General features: G+C 49.2%; 11 protein-coding genes across 11 annotated transcripts; 8 read left to right on the top strand and 3 right to left on the bottom strand.

Moving 5' to 3' along the window:
- Positions 1–232: 232 nt before the first annotated feature.
- On the top strand, positions 233–961 carry UTP30 (ribosomal protein L1 family protein; the record flags this gene model as incomplete). The annotated part of the gene is made up of 1 exon (XM_076684834.1): positions 233–961. One exon carries the CDS (start codon positions 233–235, stop codon positions 959–961), a length of 729 nt encoding a protein of 242 aa, XP_076540875.1.
- A 191-nt stretch (positions 962–1,152) lies between these two features.
- Positions 1,153–2,669, top strand: CTS2 (putative chitinase; the record flags this gene model as incomplete). Its single annotated transcript, XM_076684833.1, has 3 exons — positions 1,153–1,172; positions 1,339–1,409; positions 1,471–2,669. Exons 2-3 carry the CDS (start codon positions 1,352–1,354, stop codon positions 2,667–2,669), a joined length of 1,257 nt encoding a protein of 418 aa, XP_076540874.1. The 5' UTR covers positions 1,153–1,172; positions 1,339–1,351.
- A 912-nt stretch (positions 2,670–3,581) lies between these two features.
- PHO81 (Pho81p) lies at positions 3,582–6,758 on the top strand (the record flags this gene model as incomplete). The annotated part of the gene is made up of 1 exon (XM_076684832.1): positions 3,582–6,758. The coding sequence occupies one exon, from the start codon at positions 3,582–3,584 to the stop codon at positions 6,756–6,758; it is 3,177 nt and encodes a 1,058-aa protein (XP_076540873.1).
- Positions 6,759–7,329: 571 nt separating this feature from the next.
- On the top strand, positions 7,330–9,195 carry TRVA0_019S00540 (uncharacterized protein; the record flags this gene model as incomplete). Its single annotated transcript, XM_076684831.1, has 1 exon — positions 7,330–9,195. The coding sequence occupies one exon, from the start codon at positions 7,330–7,332 to the stop codon at positions 9,193–9,195; it is 1,866 nt and encodes a 621-aa protein (XP_076540872.1).
- Positions 9,196–9,314: 119 nt separating this feature from the next.
- On the bottom strand, positions 9,315–9,927 carry IMP3 (snoRNA-binding rRNA-processing protein IMP3; the record flags this gene model as incomplete). The annotated part of the gene is made up of 2 exons (XM_076684830.1): positions 9,315–9,815; positions 9,868–9,927. 2 exons carry the CDS (start codon positions 9,925–9,927, stop codon positions 9,315–9,317), a joined length of 561 nt encoding a protein of 186 aa, XP_076540871.1.
- Positions 9,928–10,103: 176 nt separating this feature from the next.
- On the top strand, positions 10,104–11,753 carry TRVA0_019S00496 (uncharacterized protein; the record flags this gene model as incomplete). The annotated part of the gene is made up of 1 exon (XM_076684829.1): positions 10,104–11,753. The coding sequence occupies one exon, from the start codon at positions 10,104–10,106 to the stop codon at positions 11,751–11,753; it is 1,650 nt and encodes a 549-aa protein (XP_076540870.1).
- Positions 11,754–11,999: 246 nt separating this feature from the next.
- On the top strand, positions 12,000–12,680 carry MRPL6 (mitochondrial 54S ribosomal protein uL6m MRPL6; the record flags this gene model as incomplete). The annotated part of the gene is made up of 1 exon (XM_076684828.1): positions 12,000–12,680. One exon carries the CDS (start codon positions 12,000–12,002, stop codon positions 12,678–12,680), a length of 681 nt encoding a protein of 226 aa, XP_076540869.1.
- Positions 12,681–14,272: 1,592 nt separating this feature from the next.
- On the bottom strand, positions 14,273–14,860 carry COA1 (Coa1p; the record flags this gene model as incomplete). Its single annotated transcript, XM_076684827.1, has 1 exon — positions 14,273–14,860. One exon carries the CDS (start codon positions 14,858–14,860, stop codon positions 14,273–14,275), a length of 588 nt encoding a protein of 195 aa, XP_076540868.1.
- Positions 14,861–14,974: 114 nt separating this feature from the next.
- Positions 14,975–15,856, top strand: MRPL9 (mitochondrial 54S ribosomal protein uL3m MRPL9; the record flags this gene model as incomplete). Its single annotated transcript, XM_076684826.1, has 1 exon — positions 14,975–15,856. The coding sequence occupies one exon, from the start codon at positions 14,975–14,977 to the stop codon at positions 15,854–15,856; it is 882 nt and encodes a 293-aa protein (XP_076540867.1).
- Positions 15,857–16,198: 342 nt separating this feature from the next.
- Positions 16,199–16,762, bottom strand: TRVA0_019S00408 (uncharacterized protein; the record flags this gene model as incomplete). Its single annotated transcript, XM_076684825.1, has 1 exon — positions 16,199–16,762. The coding sequence occupies one exon, from the start codon at positions 16,760–16,762 to the stop codon at positions 16,199–16,201; it is 564 nt and encodes a 187-aa protein (XP_076540866.1).
- A 589-nt stretch (positions 16,763–17,351) lies between these two features.
- CRM1 (exportin CRM1) lies at positions 17,352–20,770 on the top strand (the record flags this gene model as incomplete). The annotated part of the gene is made up of 4 exons (XM_076684824.1): positions 17,352–17,447; positions 17,517–17,546; positions 17,599–17,671; positions 17,733–20,770. 4 exons carry the CDS (start codon positions 17,352–17,354, stop codon positions 20,768–20,770), a joined length of 3,237 nt encoding a protein of 1,078 aa, XP_076540865.1.
- Positions 20,771–21,215: the final 445 nt, after the last annotated feature.

Raw genomic sequence — 21,215 nt, 5'->3', positions numbered from 1 at the left:
TGATAGTTGCTATAGACCAATTAGCTAACAGAGATGTCTCCGCGCAGCGGAGCTACGGGGGGTTGGGGGCTGGCCCCCAAGTAGTAGTGGTAGTAATCATGATTTACAGGTGTACCGGTACTATACTGGAACCTATTGGCAGGGGAAGGGGGGTATCGATTGCACAGCCGTGCGGGCTGTGATTTGACAAAAAATTGTTTAATCACTACGAACTGTAATTAAGACACAAAAGATGGCAGAAATTCCAGAGACGGTCGAGGTGGTCAAGTCCCTGATATCGCATGTAGGGCAGAAAGAGCCAGTATACCTTCAGACGACCCTAGCGAAGCCTGCGGCCGAGAAACGGAAGCCAGTCCCGCTGCTGATTCGACTCCCGCATAGACTCCACAAGACGTCGGAACTGGCAATCAGTTTAGTAGTCCGCGATCCTCAGAGCGCCGCTACCAAGGTTCTGCTAGATGAAGATGCCCCCACTTATACCACGCTGAAAGATGTCATCTCGGTCAAGAAACTGAAGCAGAAGATGAGATCAAAGAAGGAAGCCGACAAGTTCAAACACGAGACGGATCTGATCGTCGCCGACGAACGAGTTATTGAAGTGATACCGCCCGTGCTCGGGTTTGATTTCTACAAGTCTGGCAAGAACATGCCTGTGCCGATAAAGTTGGCTCCGCCGCCCAAGACGGCGGCCCAGCGTCGCGAGGCCAAGACGGCCATTGACGCAGAGTTTGTCAAGCTGCAAATTAAAGGTATCACCAGATGCGTCCGCGTAGCAATTACCTCGGGGACCTGTCTGTCAGCGCACATCGGGTACACCAACATGCCTCCGGAGCAGATCGCGGCGAACATTGAGGCGGTCAAGGCTGTCCTGAAGGAGCAGTTCGACTTCACCAAGAAAAAGAATGTGCGAGCATTCCACATCAAGTCCCCGGAGTCAGCCGGCCTACCGGTTCGTCTTTAATCCCCGGAGAAACCTAGTATCAAAACCTTTTCCACGATAGAGCCGACGACGAATATTTATCATTTATTGGCTATTATTGGCTGAACGGCTTCTTGCATAGTACTAATTTTGGGTACTAAGTCCTCCCCGGAAGCGAATAGACACCACGCAATATACTTTTGCTATCGAAACTTTACCACAACCACCCCTCGAGTTTAGCGATAGATATTCTGTAAGTATGGACTGGACAATTCTCTTTCGTCCTACGAGACGGTGAAAAATTTTTATTCTCTATTTTTTTTTTTGGATATGCGGATGATCGGTCGACGTCTGGCCTCGAGGGCCCTGCTGGGGTTGGCGATGTGTACTCTCTTAATGCTAACCCTCGGTTATTTCAGCCCGGACAGCAAAATGGGCCTCGTAAGCCATCTTAAAAAGAAGTTTGAAAAGCGACAGGATGATGAATTTGGTATGTGTGAATCCAATTGTGGTTCTGTGGCTGCATTGGCTAACTAGCGGAATGGTAGAAGAAGCCCCGTTCGAGGCCCCTGAAAACGATGATGGTGAGGAAGCGGTAACAGCGCTTGTTCCGAACACAGACGTGTATACTCCGGGGTACAAGTCGGTTGTGTATTTCTGCAATTGGGCTATCTACGACCGGAAGCACTTCCCCAAGGACCTTCCGGTCCAGCATATGACCCATATTCTGTACTCGTTTGCCGATGTCGATCCGACTGGAGCTGTCAAGTTATCTGATCCGTGGGCAGATACCGATTGCATGTTGGGCGGTAATAATGCTGCTAGTTCTAGTGGTGTCAACAATGGCTGCTTCGGCGAGTTCCATCGCCTCAAGCGAGAAAACAGGCACCTGCGAATCCTCCTCTCCGTGGGCGGGTGGACGTTCTCGCCTAATTTTGGTCAGGGAGTCAATACGCCGGAGAAACGGGCAAATTTTGCCAAAACGGCGGCTGCTCTGGTCGATAGCTTGGAAATTGATGGCATTGACCTGGACTGGGAGTATGCCGAGGGCCCGGAGAAAGCGCGAAACTATGTTGATCTGTGTCGACTGGTGCGACTAGAGCTTGATTCCCTTGCGCTGCGGCAGAACCTACCTCGAAACCAATTTGATGTTACGGTTGCCGCACCTGGTGGCGAGGAACAGCTGCAGCACTTGTTCATTGGCGACATGGACCCATACCTTACGTTCTGGAACCTCATGACATACGATTTTGCTGGACCATGGAGCTCTCAGACGACTTATCATTCCAACTTGTATCGAGGCACGCTGTCCGCCGATCGTACTGTCAATTCCTATCTGTCCCGCGGAGCCAAACGAGAGAAGCTCGTGCTGGGCGCACCAATCTATGGTCGTGGGTTTTACGAGACGACGGGAGTTGGCCAGTCATTCAATGGCACGGGACCGGGGACCTGGGAGCAGGGTGTTTACGACTACAAGCTTCTTCCTCCACCAGGCGCCGTCGAGACGGTGGACAGAACAGCATGGGCGGCTTATTCCTACGATCGCAATACGCAGACGCTGATTACATACGACAATCCGGAGACCATTGCTGTCAAGGCTCAGTATGTCATTGACCATGGGCTTGCTGGCGGCATGTTTTGGGAGTCCTCGGCTGATTACCCAGTGGATCATCCGCGGTCGTTGATTGGAACCTTTACCCGTATGTTGGGCAACCTTGAAATGAAGCCAAACTACATCAAGGACTCCTAGCGTATTTGTTTCTCAAAGCTGATTTATTTGCATTCTTTCTACTTCATTGGTATTACTATAACTGTCTTTAATAAATCATTTAGCACCCCTAGAGAAGCTCGATCCGGTGTGTTCCTGGGGGGCCAGCCCCCCAGACCCCCCGGGGCGACGCTTCGCGTCGGGCTTGGTGCGATTGGCGATCATTTATCGTATTCTTGTTGCAAGACTAGAGGATTCTCCGGAGTAATAGATTTCTTTCCGTAGTATTTTGTTTAAGTCGACCACGCTGGACAATAATTCATTAATGTACCGGTAGTTTATTAATAGTAAGCACAAGTAAAAATCTTGATTAAGGTCCGCTACTTAGTGATGGAAGACTAATCTAAGTACCCAAGACTTCTACCGCTAATAATGTATAACAAAGTTACCAAATGACGAGTCGATTGATAGTCTGTGACATCAGTTAAGCTTATTTCAATCCAGTGGTACGGCACTACCATGGGGTAACTACAGTAGATGATTGGATAACTCTAATGGATATAGCTTAAGCTTACTCTGTGCACCCTATCTCTCTCGGATTGCCACGGATCTACGAACTATGGGACCACTGTTATTATCCAACCAGCATAGCCCTAGTGGACCACCACGCGTTCGCATATGTGCAAGATTACGTATGCTACGCGTATAATATGATCGATCCAATCGGACAGTGGAGACCAAACATATGTCGCTCCATCACAGACCAGTAACGATCCCCACGTGCTGCATTGTAATGAGATTGTAAGTAAATTACAGCACATCCGGCGCACATCTGAGAATGCAACAGATAGGTCGGCCAACCGCCAACTTCCAACTTCTTGCAACCCCAAAACTCCGAGTTTGAACGTCGTATCCCGAGAGATCTAGCAGCAGTTTGGCGGTCCATTGTTCGCTATGAAGTTCGGCAAGACCCTAGATAAGCGGCGACTGGACCTACCGGAGTATGGAGACTACTTCATAGACTATAAAGGGCTCAAAAAGCTCATTAAGCGCTTGAGTGCGCCGGACCCTGCGGCGCTGGCCACCGTGTCCCAGGCTGAGATCCAGCGGTCGCTCCAGGCGAACAAGGCCACCTTCTTTTTCCAGCTGGAGCGTGAGCTCGAGAAGGTTAACAACTTCTATCTCCAGAAGGAGCAGGAATTGAACGTGCGGCTCAACATTCTGCTCGAGAAGAAGCAGAATGCGTTCCGTGACGGAGCGCTCGAGAGCAAGTCCTCCGTGACGTATATTTCTCTACATGAGGGGTTCCTGAGGTTTCGACGAGACTTGGACCGCCTTGAGCAGTTCATTGAGTTATCGCAGACCGGGTTCTCCAAGGCGCTGAAGAAGTGGGACAAGCGGTCCAAGAGCCACACCAAGGAGATGTTTTTGACCCGAGCCGTCGATATCCAGCCCGTATTTCATAGAGAAGAGCTTGCCCGGCTGTCGGATAGTGCCAGTCAGTCGATAATGGAGCTCGAGGCGTGGTCGGATGGGGATGCCATGATCTTTGAGTCGGGTAACAAGGGCAAGAAGGGCACATCTTCGGGCGGAGTCAACTCGATCCGCGATAGAGACGACCTATATCACGAGTTTAAGCGTATGGTTGAGTCCCAGCACATTGCCCATGAGGACGCCAAGATCCGGGAGACTGTCAATGAATGGGTTGAGCAATTGCGGGCAACCCCGAATGCTGCTGAAAGAATTACTCGTATTTTCTTACTGATAATATCCTCCAGTGCCCCCGATGAGGCGCTTTTGGCGCTCTACGACTCAGGAATGGTCAATTTGGATGCTGAGGACGAAATCAGCGGCAAGAATTGCCTTCACCGGGCCGCTGGCATTGGGCGTCTCAAGATTATGGAAATTGCCCTTAAAAACAACGTTGATGTGAACAAATCGGACAACTCTGGCAAGACGCCGGTCCACTATGCCAGTATCAGCGACCACGGTGAGGCTATCCGCATGCTGGCCAAGTATGGGGCCAACATTGACGCCCACGATAAAGATAACTACTCGCCGCTTTTGTATGCAATTGTCAGCGGGTTCGTAGACTGTGTCAAGACGCTTATTGAGCTCGGAGCGTCTGTCAGTATAGACTCCCAAAAGGACTTTATCCCGCTCAATCTAGCTTGTCAGCACGGGAATAAGGATATCGTCGAGCTCATTCTGGGCCAGATGCCGCTTATTTGCGCCGACGCCGAGGGCCTCTTCCCGATCCACGTTGTCGCACGGGCGGGACACCACGAGCTTGTTGCGCTGCTCAAACCGTTTGTAAACATTGACCAGCTAGACAAGCTCAATGGGTGGACCGCGCTGTGTTATGCGTGCAGCGAGGGCCACGTAGACACGGTCCAGGCGCTGATTGACTGCAACGCCGACGTAAAAACGCTTGACGAGGACGGATACAGCGCGCTGTACCACGCGGCGTGGGAGGGTCACATTCGATCCGTCGGGGCTTTATCGAAAGTGCTCCAGCCGGATGGCAAAGGCCTGCCTGTAGACCACTCCACTGCGTATGCTAAGCTGGCCCCCACCGAGTCAGAAAAGAAGCCCCTACGATCGCCGCCACTGTCGTCCTCCTCCTCTAATACTGGCATGGAGCTTACTGAGAGCTTTACCGGTATGGATATCTCCGAGTTGGACGACATTCCAGATCTGTCGCTTCCTCCTCCAATTATCCCACTGCGGCGCTACGGACACAACTTTTTGGATAAGAAGATTGTTGTGCAGATTTTCTTTGACATTAACAAGCAGCCCATTACGCTACACACTACCGAAGGCACTTCTGCCGGTCGCTTGACTATTTCGTCCCGTTCCACGAGCTCCATTATCCCGCGAAGCATCATCCTGCCCGTTACCAATGACGATATGGCGTTTTCGTTCCAGATTGACTCGCTGGACAACTTCGCCATGGACTTTGAAATCTTCCCGACATTCGGTACGCAGATCATTGCCAAGACTTCGGCGTTACCATACGTGTTTAACACCCCCAGCTCAACTGAGAGCTTCATTAGCGAGCACCAGTGCCAGCTTCCGCTGTTTGACATGCGGCTCAAGCCGGTGGGTGAGATTGCGTTCCGGTTCCAGATTGTGCGGCCGTTTGTCGGCAAGCCACTGGAGATTACAAAGTATGATACCTACTGGAAGTCAACCAGCCAGGTGGACAAGAACATTGTCGCCTCTAAGCAGCAGTCTGTCCAGTCTTTGTCGTTTGTAACCGCCTCTTCGCTGAGTGGCACATATGCCAGAATCTTTGTGTGCCTTACTGGCGACCGCGTCCCAGTGGTGACCGCCCAAAAATGGCTCCTCGACGTGGGCGAAGGAGTCAAGATGCCAATTGGCAACCTGCCACTGGAGACGGTGCTCAAAATCAGCAGCAACAATAATCGCCCCATAGAGGAAGTGTACGACGATCTCGAGCATGTTACGCAGCCGTCCGAGGTTCGAATGGCTCTGGATAACTTTGATGCCGTAGTGCCACTAGAAGAGTTTTTGCGCCATCTCCCGGTCAGCATTAGGCTTGATGTGGGCGTGCTCTATCCAACGGCTAGTGATGCGTCATACTCCAATCTCGGTCAGCGGTCCTTCATAGAGCTGAACCGATATGCAGACACGATTCTTAATGTCCTGTTCAACCACGCGCGGGAGATTCGACACCAGAGCGAGCCCCAGCAAGGCGACGCAACGGTCAATCGGTCTATTATTTTCTCGTCCAAGCACCCTGATGTGTGCACCGTGCTCAATTGGAAGCAGCCAAACTACCCCGTATTCTTCCATATGAATGCCATCCGGCTTGATGCAAACCTGTTTGAATATTCCTCGGCGCACTCTTTCCCAGTGAAGGAGTCTGATACGAGGTGTCTGAGTATTAAGGATGCCTCAAACTTTGCGGCTAGTAACAACCTATTGGGTATTATGTGCTCTAGCCGGCTCCTGGCAATGGTGCCTAGCATTGTTGAGGCAGTGCGTCTCATGGGGCTGGTTCTCGTGGCCAGTCTTGACGATGAGGAGGAAGAAGTTAATGTTCCTGGCGTGGATGGGTCGCGGACCCGAAGTGTCCTCCATTTCAGGGAATCTATTGATGTTTAACCGTGCATTTCAGGGAATATTGATATATTCTCTATTTCAGGGAATGTTGGTGTTTGATGATTCTCCATGGGGCAATATTGATGTTTAATGATGTTTCTAATGACCAACTATTTTTTTCTCACGTTATTTTTACGCGTACGATCCATTTAGGCTTTTCTCGTTCGCTACCTTTACTGTATCAATATTTATTGCTATGCGACTATCTTCTACCTGTTCCAGGTGCAATGCAGCAAACTGGACTTCAAGCTTTTTACATTCTTGCCATGTGGGATAACCACGACACCTCATTAGAGGGAGATATTCCGCCAATCGTAGTGCCACCCCCCAGTCTTCTATACCTCCAAATATGCATAGAGGTGCATATCAGGGGGTGTACGAAATCACTCTCCAGAGCGACCATGCATAGCAGATCCGATGATGCCATTTGGGGGGGGAAGCTTCAACGGCGCTATAATTGCCAGAAGCTTAATTAGTGCTTGCTCTACCTCAATAGCTGGAAAACCTAGATTGACGATCTATATTTAAATGCCAAAGGCTTCTTAGTTGTCTGGGGACAAAACTTCAACTTCAAATGTCAACGGCATACGATTGGTTATGGGAGAAAGAGGTGCTTCAGGGGCTCATCGAGGCAATCCGAAAAACAGAATCACCCTATGCCATTCTCACCAGCGGTGAGCTTGAGGGCCAGCAATATACGTACTGGGAAGTTCGCTGGCAAGTGGGCCAGAAAGATTATTATTTGACTCTGCTGTTTCGAGATGTCTACAAGGAGATACTGGCCCTGATTGAAGACCTCAATGGATGCTCTAATAGGAAATCAGTTCAATCGCCGATAAAGCTCAACCAGAAGCGGCATTTCTCCGATGAACTTTTTATCCGGGCCTGTGGTTGGTACACTAAGCGCAACTATGTGCTCATGGCCCATCCATGCACGGGCAAGACGGGGTTTGTGATTAGCACCCTATTGCTACGGACCCTGTTTGGACTCCCGACCATTGTGTACCCACAATGCACTGAACATGCTTTTCTCATTGATAAGACGCTTGGAGTATGCGAGTTTGAGCCGGGAGAACAAGATCCCAGCAATCAGTTTTCGCAGTTACGCTGGAACCGCAATGTCTGGGTGTTTCTAGATAACCAGTATCCTACCGCGAACATGACGTGCAAGTCGTGGGTGCATATCCACTTGGTTAATTACAATAGCATGAAAGAAGCTCAGGCCAAGGATCTAGCGTCTCGCAATAGGCTGGTCAATCCTGCCATGATATATGTTGATACGTGGTCGTGGACAGATCTAAGATTCATTTGCCGTGTGCTTCGGAACTATGAAGATGGGTCAATGGTTCGTGCCAAGACGCTTTTCTATAATTACGATCCATTTGGAGCACTAGTATTGAATGAGCATGTTAGCTGCAATAGCGACAATTACAAAAACACGGTCCAGCGTCTTGAGTCTTGGCTCGAGCGCAAATTCACCTATCTGTGTCATAATCAAACGACCATGACAATGCTCTCCAGGCAATGCTACGACAAGCTGTTTAATGAAGTTGTCATTCGCAAGCCGTCGCTTTACTCGAATTGGCACAAGCACATATCCCTTCGAGTACATGAAGAGATTTCTACGGCGTATATCGGTGAACAGCTGGTACTAAAAGCATTTGAACTCAAGCTCTCGTACAAGATAGTTGGCTGGCTACGGGATCTGACGAGTTCGTGTGACAATACGATGTGTACGAAGCATATCATTGGATCGCTAGTCCAGTATCGACTAGTTGCGGGCGGAAGATATGGAATTTATTCTTGCGAAAGAAACGATTCGAGCATTAACAAGCTGGAATTTATTCTTCGTCCAAGCAAGAGCCCCAAACCAGACTTTTATTCTTTGCCGCAACTGCTCTCAAAGCCCAATGGCACAAGTCCTGATTCAACTATGCTAAACAAGTTTATGAGCCCTGACCACGACACCAATTTAGGAGAGCCACTTCAATTCGCGGTTTGTAATATTGGTCCAGCGCTTCGATTAGTGGTGTTCCAAGTCCACTGTCCATCAGTGCTGCAAAAGACGTATGCCGAAGAATTACTTGAACTATGGGATGCTATGCCGATTGAAGCTAAGACGCAAAAGCCTATACTTGTTGCCATATCTGTGGACACAAACTATGAGGCCCAGGCTTCTCTCGTAAAGAAGAAGGAAACACCCGAGGAGTTCGCTAAATACATGCGGAAAGTTGACATGAGTCCTGATCCAGTTGTGTCTTCCCTAGAGTCGGACGACTGCAACCTGGAAAAGGCGCTCAGTCTCTACACACTATACAAGATGAACATTGATTTAAACACCTTGTTGAGAGATGATTTTTCAACATCGATGAAGCTATCCTGGATGAAGGACAATTTCAAACGACGGTGTAGTGGTATTAGAACTAGCATACATATTTGATCTATTAAAGTATGATTCTGCCTTGAGTATGCATTACAGAAGGTGTCATCTGCCCTTTCATTAGAGAGAGTGCCATTGATAAAGCTGTTGCAATTGATGAAGAAAATAAATTAGTAGCGTTACATGAGGTCAAAGTCGTCGATTTCGTTTCGATATTTGAGAATGTTCTGTTTGACTTTGGAAGTGTCAACCCAGGTGACAAAGTCTTCCATCTTTTTGGTCACCAAGTACGCTGGATCACTAATGACCTGAGGACCGACTCGGACGTGGCCCTGTTCAATGAATTTCGTAGCATCCGCAAGGTTAGGCGCCATGCGCAGACGGCACATGACAACAGGAAGTCTTCTTCGGCAGAATGCAGCAACAGTGACTTTGTTTTCTAAATCGGAAACCTTTGCTTTCGACCCTCCCGTATGGATGACCCCCATATTAACCAGCTTTTCCAGAAGCAGCTCCTCGTGCTTTCTTCTCACTGGGTCGGTAGCATGCAGTTCAGAAAGTTTATGAGCCATCTTTCTTATTTGGCCACAGATCTTGTTGTACTTATGGTAGTCATCTCGGTTCTGGACATGGTACATCGACATTACCTGGGAGTCTCTGTGACCCTGGTCTTGTTTCCACTATTGCATAAGTTAGCGATCTGATCTCTCTTCTTTGGGGCTGTCTACATACGTCCAGGAAGTCCACTTTCTTGAGAAGCTTCTTCTCATGATGCTTCAGCTGTCGAACCATCTTTCTATCTGTCTATTCTGGCGTTAGTACGTTGGAGACCGTATATGGTGTGTCTTATCGATCTGAAAAATTATTTTGAGGTCGGAGATCCGTCGCGGGTGCGGCGCAATTTGAGCCGCATTGATGTTTAAAAAAATCGCGCCGCACTCAAACAGACGAAATAGAAAAAAAAAAACATGGCTTCTGATAGGGATGAGGTACCAATTTTGAATGCTAACGATATCAATAGAGAGTTGCTCTCGAGGCTGTGTGCCGCTGCGAGTCTACGCACAAACTTGCTACAGCAGACTGATGTGCAGTTAGATCGATGGGACAGGCAATACGGGGCCACTTCAATGGTTTCGACAGAGTTTTTTGATTTTACAGTTGACGACCTCGTAAACCAGGGCCCCGATCAAACAGTTCGCGTTTACTTGTACTGTAGAGAGGTGTACAGCTCTATTAAAGACGCAATTGAAAAGCTCACCAAAGAGGCACTGACCCAGAGACTTCTCATCGTTGGCAACAGGTCCGCAGGTAAATCTTTCCTATTGCTCTACCTCTTACTGTGCAGGATAGTTGAAAATTGTCCAACAATATATGTCAAAAGGAAGAATCATTCACGTCAACTCGAGGCCTACTACGTAAAGGATCACCGCGTCCGGTTAATGCATGAGGGACTTGGCGACTGGGTAAACAGCCGAGAAACTTGTGTTGCATTATATGACGGCAATGGCCCACTCACGCGCCTGGTGATGGATAACTGCTCTGTAGTTGTACAGACAAGCCGGCCATTCGCAGATTACAACCAGCTTTGTGACTATGCTTTCTTCATCAACGACTGGACGTGGAAGGAAGTGTACTGTGTCGCATATACGACTGGTCTTCCTCCTAGACAGCTTACGAGGGCCAATTGGCTATTCCACCGGTTTGGTCGTGGAATCGACATGCTGCTCAAGTTTAATGATTTCTCAGACGATAGACTTGCCCGCACTTGTGAGGAGATGGACAATTATCTGTGTCGAGATATCAACTGTTTGCTTAGAGGAACGTCACTTGCTGAAGTTGCTCGGAACAGTTTCCACTTCCCCATTCCTACGGTTGTTTTCAAGACTAACGCATCGCTTGTTAGCGCTAAAGATCTCGACGAGCACGGCCTTGCCGAAATAACGAGCTTTCGATTTGGGTCACAGTACATTCTTAAGCGGACAGTCCAGACGTACTTCATTCTCCAGCGCCAACGGACTCTTCTGAATCCTTGGAATAGATACTCATGCAAGGAAGAGCGGACCGAGGTGATTCGGACCATGCAAAAAGTCATATTTGCTAATGGCGGGTGCTTTGGTGTCGCCTCAGGGAACCGCTTCTCGGTCCTAACGCTGAATCCCAGCTCAGTACTGTTGCAATCAATTTCGCAGCTTACTGAGTACCTCAGCGGTGGAGACTACAGAAAATATCTCAACCGAGTTATGCTATTTGACCCGAGTTACGAACTTTGTGCCGAGTCTCCGATCGGAATTGTCCTCCGCGGCCGGTCGTGGAGTCGCAATAGCTCCCTGTGGCTAATTGTGTTCTCGTCAGTAAATGCCAAAACATATTTGTACCGCGAAGAGTTGCAAGGAATTTGGCACGCCCTTCCAGAGAGCTACTGTAGGAAGCGTCCTACATTGGCATTAGCTGCCGTATATGAATCAGGTACTGAAGGACGATTACCTCTGGAGACCAAAATAACCAGCCGGCCTTTCCTGACTGCCAGAGATACGTCAAAAGTGGGGGCGAAGTGGCCCTATCCTGCTTTTACAAGATCTGTAATTCCGCTCAAGCTGGACGAGTTACTTGGTAGATGATTGTAATCCCATACAACCAATTCTAATATTTTATTATTGTTACTACTCACATGTGTACTGCGTTATTATTTGCTACGTCACTACTGTTACCGCTAATATGTGGTGTGGGAAAATAATACCGAATTAACACCGCAGTATATTTGAGAACGTACATATACCATCCCGCCAGTGAAATTTCACTTTGGGGGAGCTACGAAAAAATTCGGCGACCGGTTTGGTATCTCGACGGAATTAAAACAGGGCATCATGCTGAGGTCAATAGCAAGCAGGCGGCTGTTTTCGACAGCCTCAGTGCTGCGGTCTAACGTTGGGTCTTCCCCAATTATCATCCCCGAGGGGGTCACTCTCAGGCTCTCTGAGAAGAAGATCGACGAGGTGACCGAGCTACGCATGCAGCTTGATAGCCAGCGAAAGGGCAAGCCTAAGGTGAACCTGACCAAGACTATTGAGCTGAGTGGTCCAAAAGGTAGCATGCAGATCGATCTGGCACAGTTTGTCAACATTGAGATTGAGAATAACAAGGCGCGGGTACTTGTGGATTCTCAGGACAAGCGAGTGCAGAGATCAATGTGGGGCACGACGCGAACGCTGGTTAACAATGCGGTCAGCGGCGTAGTAGAGGGCCACATGTCGATCATCAAGTTTGTCGGTACTGGTTTCCGAGCAGTTCTTGAGACGGACGACAAGAATCGGCAGGTACTCAACCTTCGAGTCGGGTACTGTGTGCCAATCCCCATCAAGGTTCCAGCCGACCTCAAGGTGTCCGTTCCACTGCCGCATCGAATCATCATCGAGGGTGTAGACAAGCAGCGGGTCAAGCAGTTGGCTGCGGCAATCAGGAAACACAGACCCCCAGAACCATACAAGGGTAAAGGCATTTTCGTCGACGGCGAAACGATCAAGCTCAAGGCGCGAAAGATCAAATAATATATTCATATTTTCCTGTACATATTTTTATATATTATGTTATTACTGTCCGTCTGTTTTTACGATATAATATTGCAGTGTGACAGTTTGTTTAACCATTGTTATGGATGAACGCTGTCAGGTTCACTCAAAGTGAGTCCAGGCACGCTGGAGAACTGTTCAGAGACACACGAGTAGAGGCTTTCATAGTTGTTGTTAATATATACCGAATAGAGCCCTGTATATGTCAACAAGATGGATTTCCTGCACGCGAGATGGCGTTTGTCTTTCCATGCTTTCTAAATAATAGTTCATTTTCTCCTTTTCTTGGCCCATTGGAATAAGCGTGGCCTGCGGAATGCAATTGATGAAAAAAGGATAGCAATTGTGTTCCACAGATACTTAGCAAGATATTCTTCAATCAGCACCTAGCTCTCCAATGTTCGCGGTATTGTCATTTGCAGTCGACTGCTCGCCTTGCGCACTAGGATTAATAGGTAAGGACAATGGACTTTTGAAAGCTCGATCGTCCGTTGACGGAGGATCTTTGCGCTTTTGTCCATTGGCTGACGGAGACGAGGAAAAGGAGGGGGACATTTCCGACTCTAGTTCCATGGAGTATGGACCCGATGGATTTGGACTGCTAAGAGCAGGATTGAGTTGGCAATAGTTAGCCATGGTGTATATACAGGTCACTGAGGAAAAAAGTATCATGCAAAAAGAGGCTTGCTTTGGTAGATTATTATCATTTAGGTTCGCTAGACTAAACTTATCCTCACACTCCATCTTTGCCATTGCCAAAAAAGAGTGCTCATTACACGACTCTATCTTTTAAGCCATGAATTTTTATTAGCGTCTCGCCCAGTGGGATGCTTGCCTGGTCTACGCAAAGTTGCCTTAGGAGGCAAGGATATAACGATTCTACAACTTTATGCTACTGTTAAACGGTCAATTGACGATGCTTTGTTGAGAGTCAATGCTAACATGTGAATGAAGCTAGCATAAAAGTCCCCTAATTTAAAATGTGAACTAAGATAGATTGTAGTAAAAGAATGAAATCACCACGTACATGATTCTGCTTGATTGATTTGAAATAGATTCAGAATGGAAGAACTGGGTTCAATTGTATAATAAGACACGATTGAGACACTTTAGCAGTACGTATCTAAGCTAGATTGAATCAAAATATAGGACTTTGGTGTTTTTCTTTTGAAAAATATATAGTGTGGTACACTACAGTAATTTGATTGAACTAATATGGAATACAAGTAGCATTGTATATTGTAAACTGGACTATATTGCTCGTTCGAAGTATTGTGCCACACAATCCGATAAGTTATCACCCCTATAACTATTCCTATTCTAGAAAAAAGAATAGCTGACTCTTGTTTGAATATCTGAAATCTACGATCCAAATGACACCTGTTCGGAGGGGGGGGTTTGGGGGGTCTCCCCCCAACTACGGGGTCTGGGGCAGAGCCCCAGGAGACATTGCGCAATTTAACAAGCAACAGCATAGAAGAACTTGGTAGAATTGGTCTAATAGGCACATGAAAGGAATGTTAGATCGTAATTATTAGTACACAATATTTACAAGTCATTTGAATGATTGGTTAAAAGAAAGCCGGACGGCTGGTGGGCTCATCCTTTGAACCAGGCACAAACGGATGGAACTCCTCGTCAAGCAAGGAAGTCTTGACTCCATCGGGGGTCGTAAGCGACCAATCGTCGACGACAAACCTCCTCAGCTCCTTGTCCTTGTGGGAGCTGAAATGCACAGTAGCACTACCCTTCTCGCCAACAGCTGTGTACGAAAAATCCACAATGCCCCGGGCAATGTGCAATTTTCCAGACACCCACGGCATGAGACTGTTGAACTGAATGTTGTTGCCGAGGATCTCCCGGCCCTTCTGGGACCGTCTCAGCGTATAAAGCGTAGAAGTGACGACCGGCGCATTAGCGTCCTCGTACTTGATAATGCCAAAGAACGCGCCAACCATGAAGACGGCAAATGCCGCCGCAGAGTATCGAACCCGTCGCTGTTCCTTGAGCGGATCCGGCAGTTCCACATCCACCGTCGCGTTTGGATTCTCCTTATATGGGGCCTGCTGCAAAATCGGCCGGGAAACTGAAAACGGCCTCACCAGCAGACTGGAGGCCCTCAGGCAGGGGCTCCGTACAAGTCGTCGGGCTAGGCTCATGGTGTAGTATGGTGAAGCGTGGTGTGGGACGGGGTCGGCGACATATTGGGACACACCACCACCACTGAAAAATTTGTGTCTCTCATTATCACCGAACAAATCACGACCACCCAAATGTTTCCACAGATTGGAGGGAGAATACTGGCGAAGCCTTCGCTGATGCCTCTGATGTTTACTCGAGGAGCTGCCCGGCTGACTGCTTTAAGTGTCGCTACGACGATGCCATCAAAACAGCCGGTGCTGTATGATTCGGCGCAGGCTGCCCATAAGAGACGACATTTGCGACTGAGACCGGGCCTGATCGCGGTCAAGCGAGGCATGGTTCCGATGTTCGATGAGAACGGTGAGCGGGTGCCGTGCACAGTGCTTGAAGTGGACCGGGTCCAGGTGACGAACGTCAAGACCAAGGCCCAGAACGGGTATTATGCCGTGGAAGTCGGCTATGGAAGCAAGCATTTCAAGAACGTTACTCGGCCGATGCTGGGCCACTTTTCGCGGGCCAGTGTTGCGCCAAAATCCAAAGTGGTGGAGTTCCAGGTGCGGGATCAGCGTGGCCTCCTGCCGCTGGGGTATGAGCTCAAGGCGGATCATTTCATGGTTGGTCAGTACGTAGATGTCAAGTCCAAGACCAAGGGTAAAGGTTTTGCTGGTGTCATGAAGAGATGGAACTTCAAGGGTGGTAATGCTACCCACGGTGCATCGAAGAGTCACAGAAAGCCCGGTTCCACTGGTGCCAACCAGACCCCGGGTCGAGTTTTGCCGGGCAAGAAGCTGCCAGGACACATGGGTGTCAGAAATAACACTTCGTGGAACTGCCGGGTTATGCACCACGATGTCAAGAAGGGCATTCTTGTCGTGTCCGGCCATGTTTCCGGTGCCAAGAAGTCATACGTCAAGGTAGTTGACGCCATGAAGAAGCCGCTTCCACTGGACCTGTTTGTCCAAAAGGGCCTTAACTTTACCGAGAGCAAGTACTACCAGTCTCTCCAACGATAATTTCTCACCTGTACATATGTATATATCTATTCCTTCGACTTGATTACCTGGGGCTCTGCCCCAGACCCCGTAGTTGGGGGGTTCCCCCCCAAACCCCCCTTAAGACTGAGTCAATTAATGAAATGAGGTGAAGACGATGTGCGGCTCACGCGGCGTGCGCCGCACGTTGCCCGCTTTGGACCGTAAACACAACCAATATCTCCGCGAAGCGGAGCCCCAGGGGGGTTTGGGGGGACTGGTCCCCCCATTGATACTCGTCAGCATTCGTTACTTCGTGGAGGAGCCCAGCAGAGCTACCAAATAACCCAAGGAAATATTCACTACATAAAGTCCAGGAGAGAGCTACAGTGGAGTCATGGTAGGTCCCGGTGAAGTCAAGGGCGGCGAGTACTCAATATGGAGCTTGATAGAAGTGCACCCGTCGGGCGCAGTAGGGTCGTCGCCATTGTGGATGATGGTCCAGTAGGGCAGGTTTTGCGGGTTGGGCACGCCGCAGGCAAACCAGTTGTCTTCGCCGTTAAAGTTGAGGTGCGGCTGGCCGTACCAATCGAAGGTGCCGAACCCTGCCATAGCGTTGTTCCTAACGATGTTGAACACTGGGAGCCCTGATGGCGCATCATAGGCGCCAATTTCGCCGCTATACGGGTGCGCGGGGTCGGACGAGGGGTTGAATTTCAGCAATGGCCCATCGAAGCAGAACTTGTCAAAGCAAGAATCGTAGTCTTGGAGGACTGCTAGCATGTAGAAGACCGGGTCCCCTGAGGCAGTGTTGGTCTGCAAGTAAGGGTAAGCGTAACAAGCCTCGAGGGTCTTATTCTCGTAGCACTCAATGCCCAGGTTGAAGGTCTGGCTGTTGGCTAGCGCTGCAATGCTCACGACAGTTATCAACTTGGTTGGAATCATCATTATATTGCATATGTACCACTATAATCGGTGGGCCTGGTATCCGCTAAGGGACATTTATATACTTCATCCTGTCTTCTAATTATAAATCAATTGCTGTCGGAGCGGCTAAGTTGTCTTCTTGGCGTTTGATGATCTCCTTACCTATCCTCTATAGAATCGACTGTCCATGTGTACCACATATTGGTCCATCAACGGGGATCACTGCCCGAATCACCACGGTTTACCTGTGCACGCGCGTGCATGCCCCAACACCACGAATTAAATTGTCAAGTTAGGAAAAAAACCTGATTGCCACCTGCGGCGGGCGCCGCGGCACAGCAACTCTTTCATTGTCAAGCCCGCCCGCTCCATATACCACCACTCTCGTCACCAACACACCAAAATAAACACCACAACGCGACCAGGAAGTTTTTTTCCAGCAAGTGAGAGCACAGGAACACCGCAGAGTCTTGTTATTGCTCCGGGCTAAAGAGTTAAGATTGATTAGGTGTACTAGTGACATCGCGTTTTTTTTTGCAAGAGAGAAAAGAGAAAAAAAATAACTTCAAAACCCGTAGACCAATTATTTCTTGTCCCGAGACCCGACATAATGGAGGAATTGCTTGATTTCAGCAAGGATCTGGACATAAACCTCCTCGATCGCATCGTCGGGGTGTTCTACAGCGGAACTGGGTCCCCAGCAGAGGTAAGTAGTGCAATTGTTCGAGTAAAGAGAGAGAAATCGAGGGGGAGGAGGGCTAACTGGGCTATATAGCGGAAAAACGCAGACGAAGTGCTGAAGAAGGTGAGTAATACTCTGAATGGTGTTTTCGAGGAATTGAGCTAATTATTTGTAGTTCCAAGAGCATCCTGATGCGTGGACTCGAGCGGATAAAATTTTGCAGGAGTCGTCCGATCCAAATTCAAAATGTAAGTTCTTTTGGGCAATTGACGGGTTGAAGAATTGAAACTGACGGCTGATTTTTTATAGATATCGCATTGTCTATTCTGGACAAACTTATCCAGACAAAATGGAAAGCTCTGCCCATTGACCAGCGCCAGGGCATCCGTAACTTTGTGGTAAACATGTGCATCGGGTGGAGCAACGACGACGAGATCTTCCGAACCCAGAAACAGATGCTCAACAAGGCCAACCTGACACTCGTTCAAATCCTCAAGCAGGAGTGGCCGGCCAATTGGCCCAATTTCATCCCCGAGATCGTGGCCGCGAGCCGTACGGGGCTCAATGTGTGCGAGAACAACATGAACATTCTGCGGCTGCTCAGTGAAGAGGTGTTTGACTACTCCTCGGACCAGATGACTACGCACAAGATTAAGAATCTCAAGCAGCAGATGTGCGAGGAGTTTGCCCAGATTTACTCGCTGTGCTTTGAAGTGCTTGAAAAGGCCAATCGCCCCTCGCTCATTGCGGCAACCCTGCACTCGCTGCTCAAATACCTATCGTGGATCCCGCTGGCGTACGTGTTTGACACTCCACTGATCCCCAAGCTCGTAGAGAAACTGCAGCCTCCTGAATACCGCAACCTGGCGCTCAAGTGCCTTACTGAAATCGCCGGGTTGGATGAGGCTCAGTATGATGCCAAGTTCTTTGACATGTTCACCCATACTGTGGACGCCATTCACCAGATCATCCCGCTTGGCACCGACATTCGGCAAATCTACGCTGTCGCCGGGTCGCGAGATCAGGAATTCATTCAGAACCTGGCGCTTTTCCTGTCGTACTTCCTGTCGCACCACCTTATGCTCGTAGAAAAGCAGGATAACAAGGATCTGCTGATTAACGTGCACCTCTACCTGCTTGAAATCTCCAAGGTTGACGAGCGGGAGGTGTTCAAAGGATGCCTCGAGTACTGGTCGCGGCTGGTGCTCAACCTGTACAACGAAATCCAGGATCTGCCCATGTCCGACCTCAATGGCCACAGTGGCAGCTTTGCCAACAATTTCGCCAGCGCTGGTGCCGCCAACCCAGAGATCCTGGCGCGCCTGCCGCTGCGAAAGCACTATTACGCCAGCATCCTGTCCTCGCTGCGCCAGGTGATGATTGAAAAGATGGTGCGGCCAGAGGAGGTGCTCATTGTGGAAAACGACGAAGGCGAGATCGTGCGAGAATTCGTCAAGGAGAGTGACACCATCACTCTGTACAAGAGTATGCGACAGGTTCTCGTCTATCTGACCCATCTTGACGTTGCCGATACCGAGGCGATCATGTCCAACAAGCTGGCGCGACAGATGGACGGTAGCGAGTGGTCGTGGAACCGACTCAACACTCTATGTTGGGCCATTGGTTCCATTTCTGGTGCCATGAACGAAGAGATGGAAAAGCGATTTTTGGTTAACGTGATTAAGGAGCTGCTCATTCTCACCGATATGAAGCGAGGCAAGGACAATAAGGCGGTCGTTGCTTCCAACATTATGTACATTGTCGGCCAATACCCGCGGTTCCTCAAGGCGCACTGGAAGTTCCTCAAGACAGTCATTAACAAACTGTTTGAGTTTATGCACGAGACTCACGAAGGCGTCCAGGACATGGCGTGCGATACCTTTATCAAGATTGCTCAGAAGTGCAAGCGACATTTTGTGGCCCAGCAGCAGGGCGAGACGGAGCCGTTTATCGACGAGATTGTGCAGACGCTGGACAAGATCACCAGCGACCTCCAGGCCCAGCAGGTGCAGACGTTCTACGAGGCGTGCGGTCACATTCTTTCAGCCCAGGCAGTCAAGCCTACCCGTGATCGGCTGCTTGACGCGCTCATGCGGTTGCCCAACATGGCGTGGGATGCCATGGTGCGACAGTCCAACGAGGACCCAGAGCTGTTGACCAACCCAGAAAACATCAAGATCATCGCCAACGTTATGAAGACCAACGTGGCTACTTGCTCCTCGCTGGGCTCTGGCTTCTACCCGCAGCTGGGGCGAAACTACATGGATATGCTCGGTCTCTACCGTGCTGTCAGCAAGATGATTTCCGACTCGATTGCCAAGGACGGTGTTATTGCGGCCAAAACTCCGCGAGTGCGAGGTCTGCGAACCATTAAGAAGGAGATTCTCAAGCTAATTGAGACCTATATCTCCAAGGCTGACAACCTCGATGAGGTTGTCAACGACATGGTCCACCCGTTGCTCAATGCCGTGCTCGAGGACTACCGAGAAAATGTTCCAGACGCGCGAGAAGCAGAGGTTCTCAAATGCATGAACACTGTAGTGTCGCGGCTGGGCACGATTATTCCAGAAATGGTGCTTCAGATCTTGGAGAACGTATTTGAGTCTACTCTCGATATGATCAACAAGGACATGCATGACTACCCAGAGCATCGGGTCGAATTCTTCAGCCTGCTGCGGTCCATTAACCTCAATTCCTTCTCTGCGCTGCTGCAGCTGCCGGAGCAGATCTTCACCAAGACCCTGGAAGCCTGCCTGTGGGCCGCCAAGCACGATGACCGGGAGGTTGAGTCCACTGGTCTGAGCTTAACCTACGAGATGATGAATAACATGGCCGACCTTAATCAGCCAGAGATCTCGGACAAGTTCTTCGTCAAGTTCTTCCGGCTTATTGTGGGCGATGTGTTCTATGTCATGACCGATGCGGATCACAAGGCCGGGTTCAAGATCCAGAGCCAGATTTTGGCCAAGATGGTGGATCTCGTCGAGACGAACAAGATCACCTCTCCATTGTACCTTGAGAACGAGGCCCCAGTCGGCACTACCAACTCTCAGTACTTCCGACAGTTCCTGGCGCAGTCTCTGATTAATGCATTCCCACACTTGGCCCAGAAGCAGGTTGAGATGTTTGTTCAGAGCTTGTTCGACTTGCATAAGGACCAGACTCGATTCAAGTCGTGCTTACGAGACTTTCTGGTTGAAATCAGAGAGTACACTGGTGATGAGACTGACTATTTGTACGCCGAGGATAAAGAAGAGGAGCGATTAGCAAAGGAGAAGGCGGAGAAGGAGCAGCAAATGAAGATTGGTGGTTTGGTTAAGCCAAGCGAAATGGAGGAAGATATGTAATTTCTCAAAGCAATAACTATCTTATCTAATTAGAGTCTATGCAAAAATAATTAATCATCTCAGAGCTCCCCGTCTTTTGCATAGAGGGGTACTCTAAACTCCGCGTCCCCCCATTGCCATTAGGAGTATGTGTATTCGAGGGCCAGCCCTCGAGCTCCCGTAGTTGGGGGCTCTGCCCCCAAACCCCCTATCGTTTACTAGGTCAGCTCTAAACTCCGCGTAGCGGAGCCCCAGGGGGTTTGGGGGGACTGGTCCCCCCATTAATTCTCAAAGTAACAGTCCATTACTTTCAATTGACTTGGGGGCCAGCCCCCAAACCCCCGTAGCTCCGCTTCGCGGAGGGATTCAATTACTATTAATATGTGATTAGGATCTATGCAATAAAAAATGATAACAATAAAAGCATCTACGATGAATAAACGTTTTGACAGGGTAGAAAATGTCA

The sequence above is a fragment of the Trichomonascus vanleenenianus genome (genome assembly GCF_965637985.1).
Source record: "Trichomonascus vanleenenianus strain CLIB 3782 genome assembly, contig: TRVA0_019S, whole genome shotgun sequence".
Lineage (NCBI taxonomy): Eukaryota > Fungi > Ascomycota > Dipodascomycetes > Dipodascales > Trichomonascaceae > Blastobotrys > Blastobotrys vanleenenianus.
Note: the sequence above shows the minus strand (reverse complement) of the source record. Positions and strands in the feature narration are given on the sequence as shown.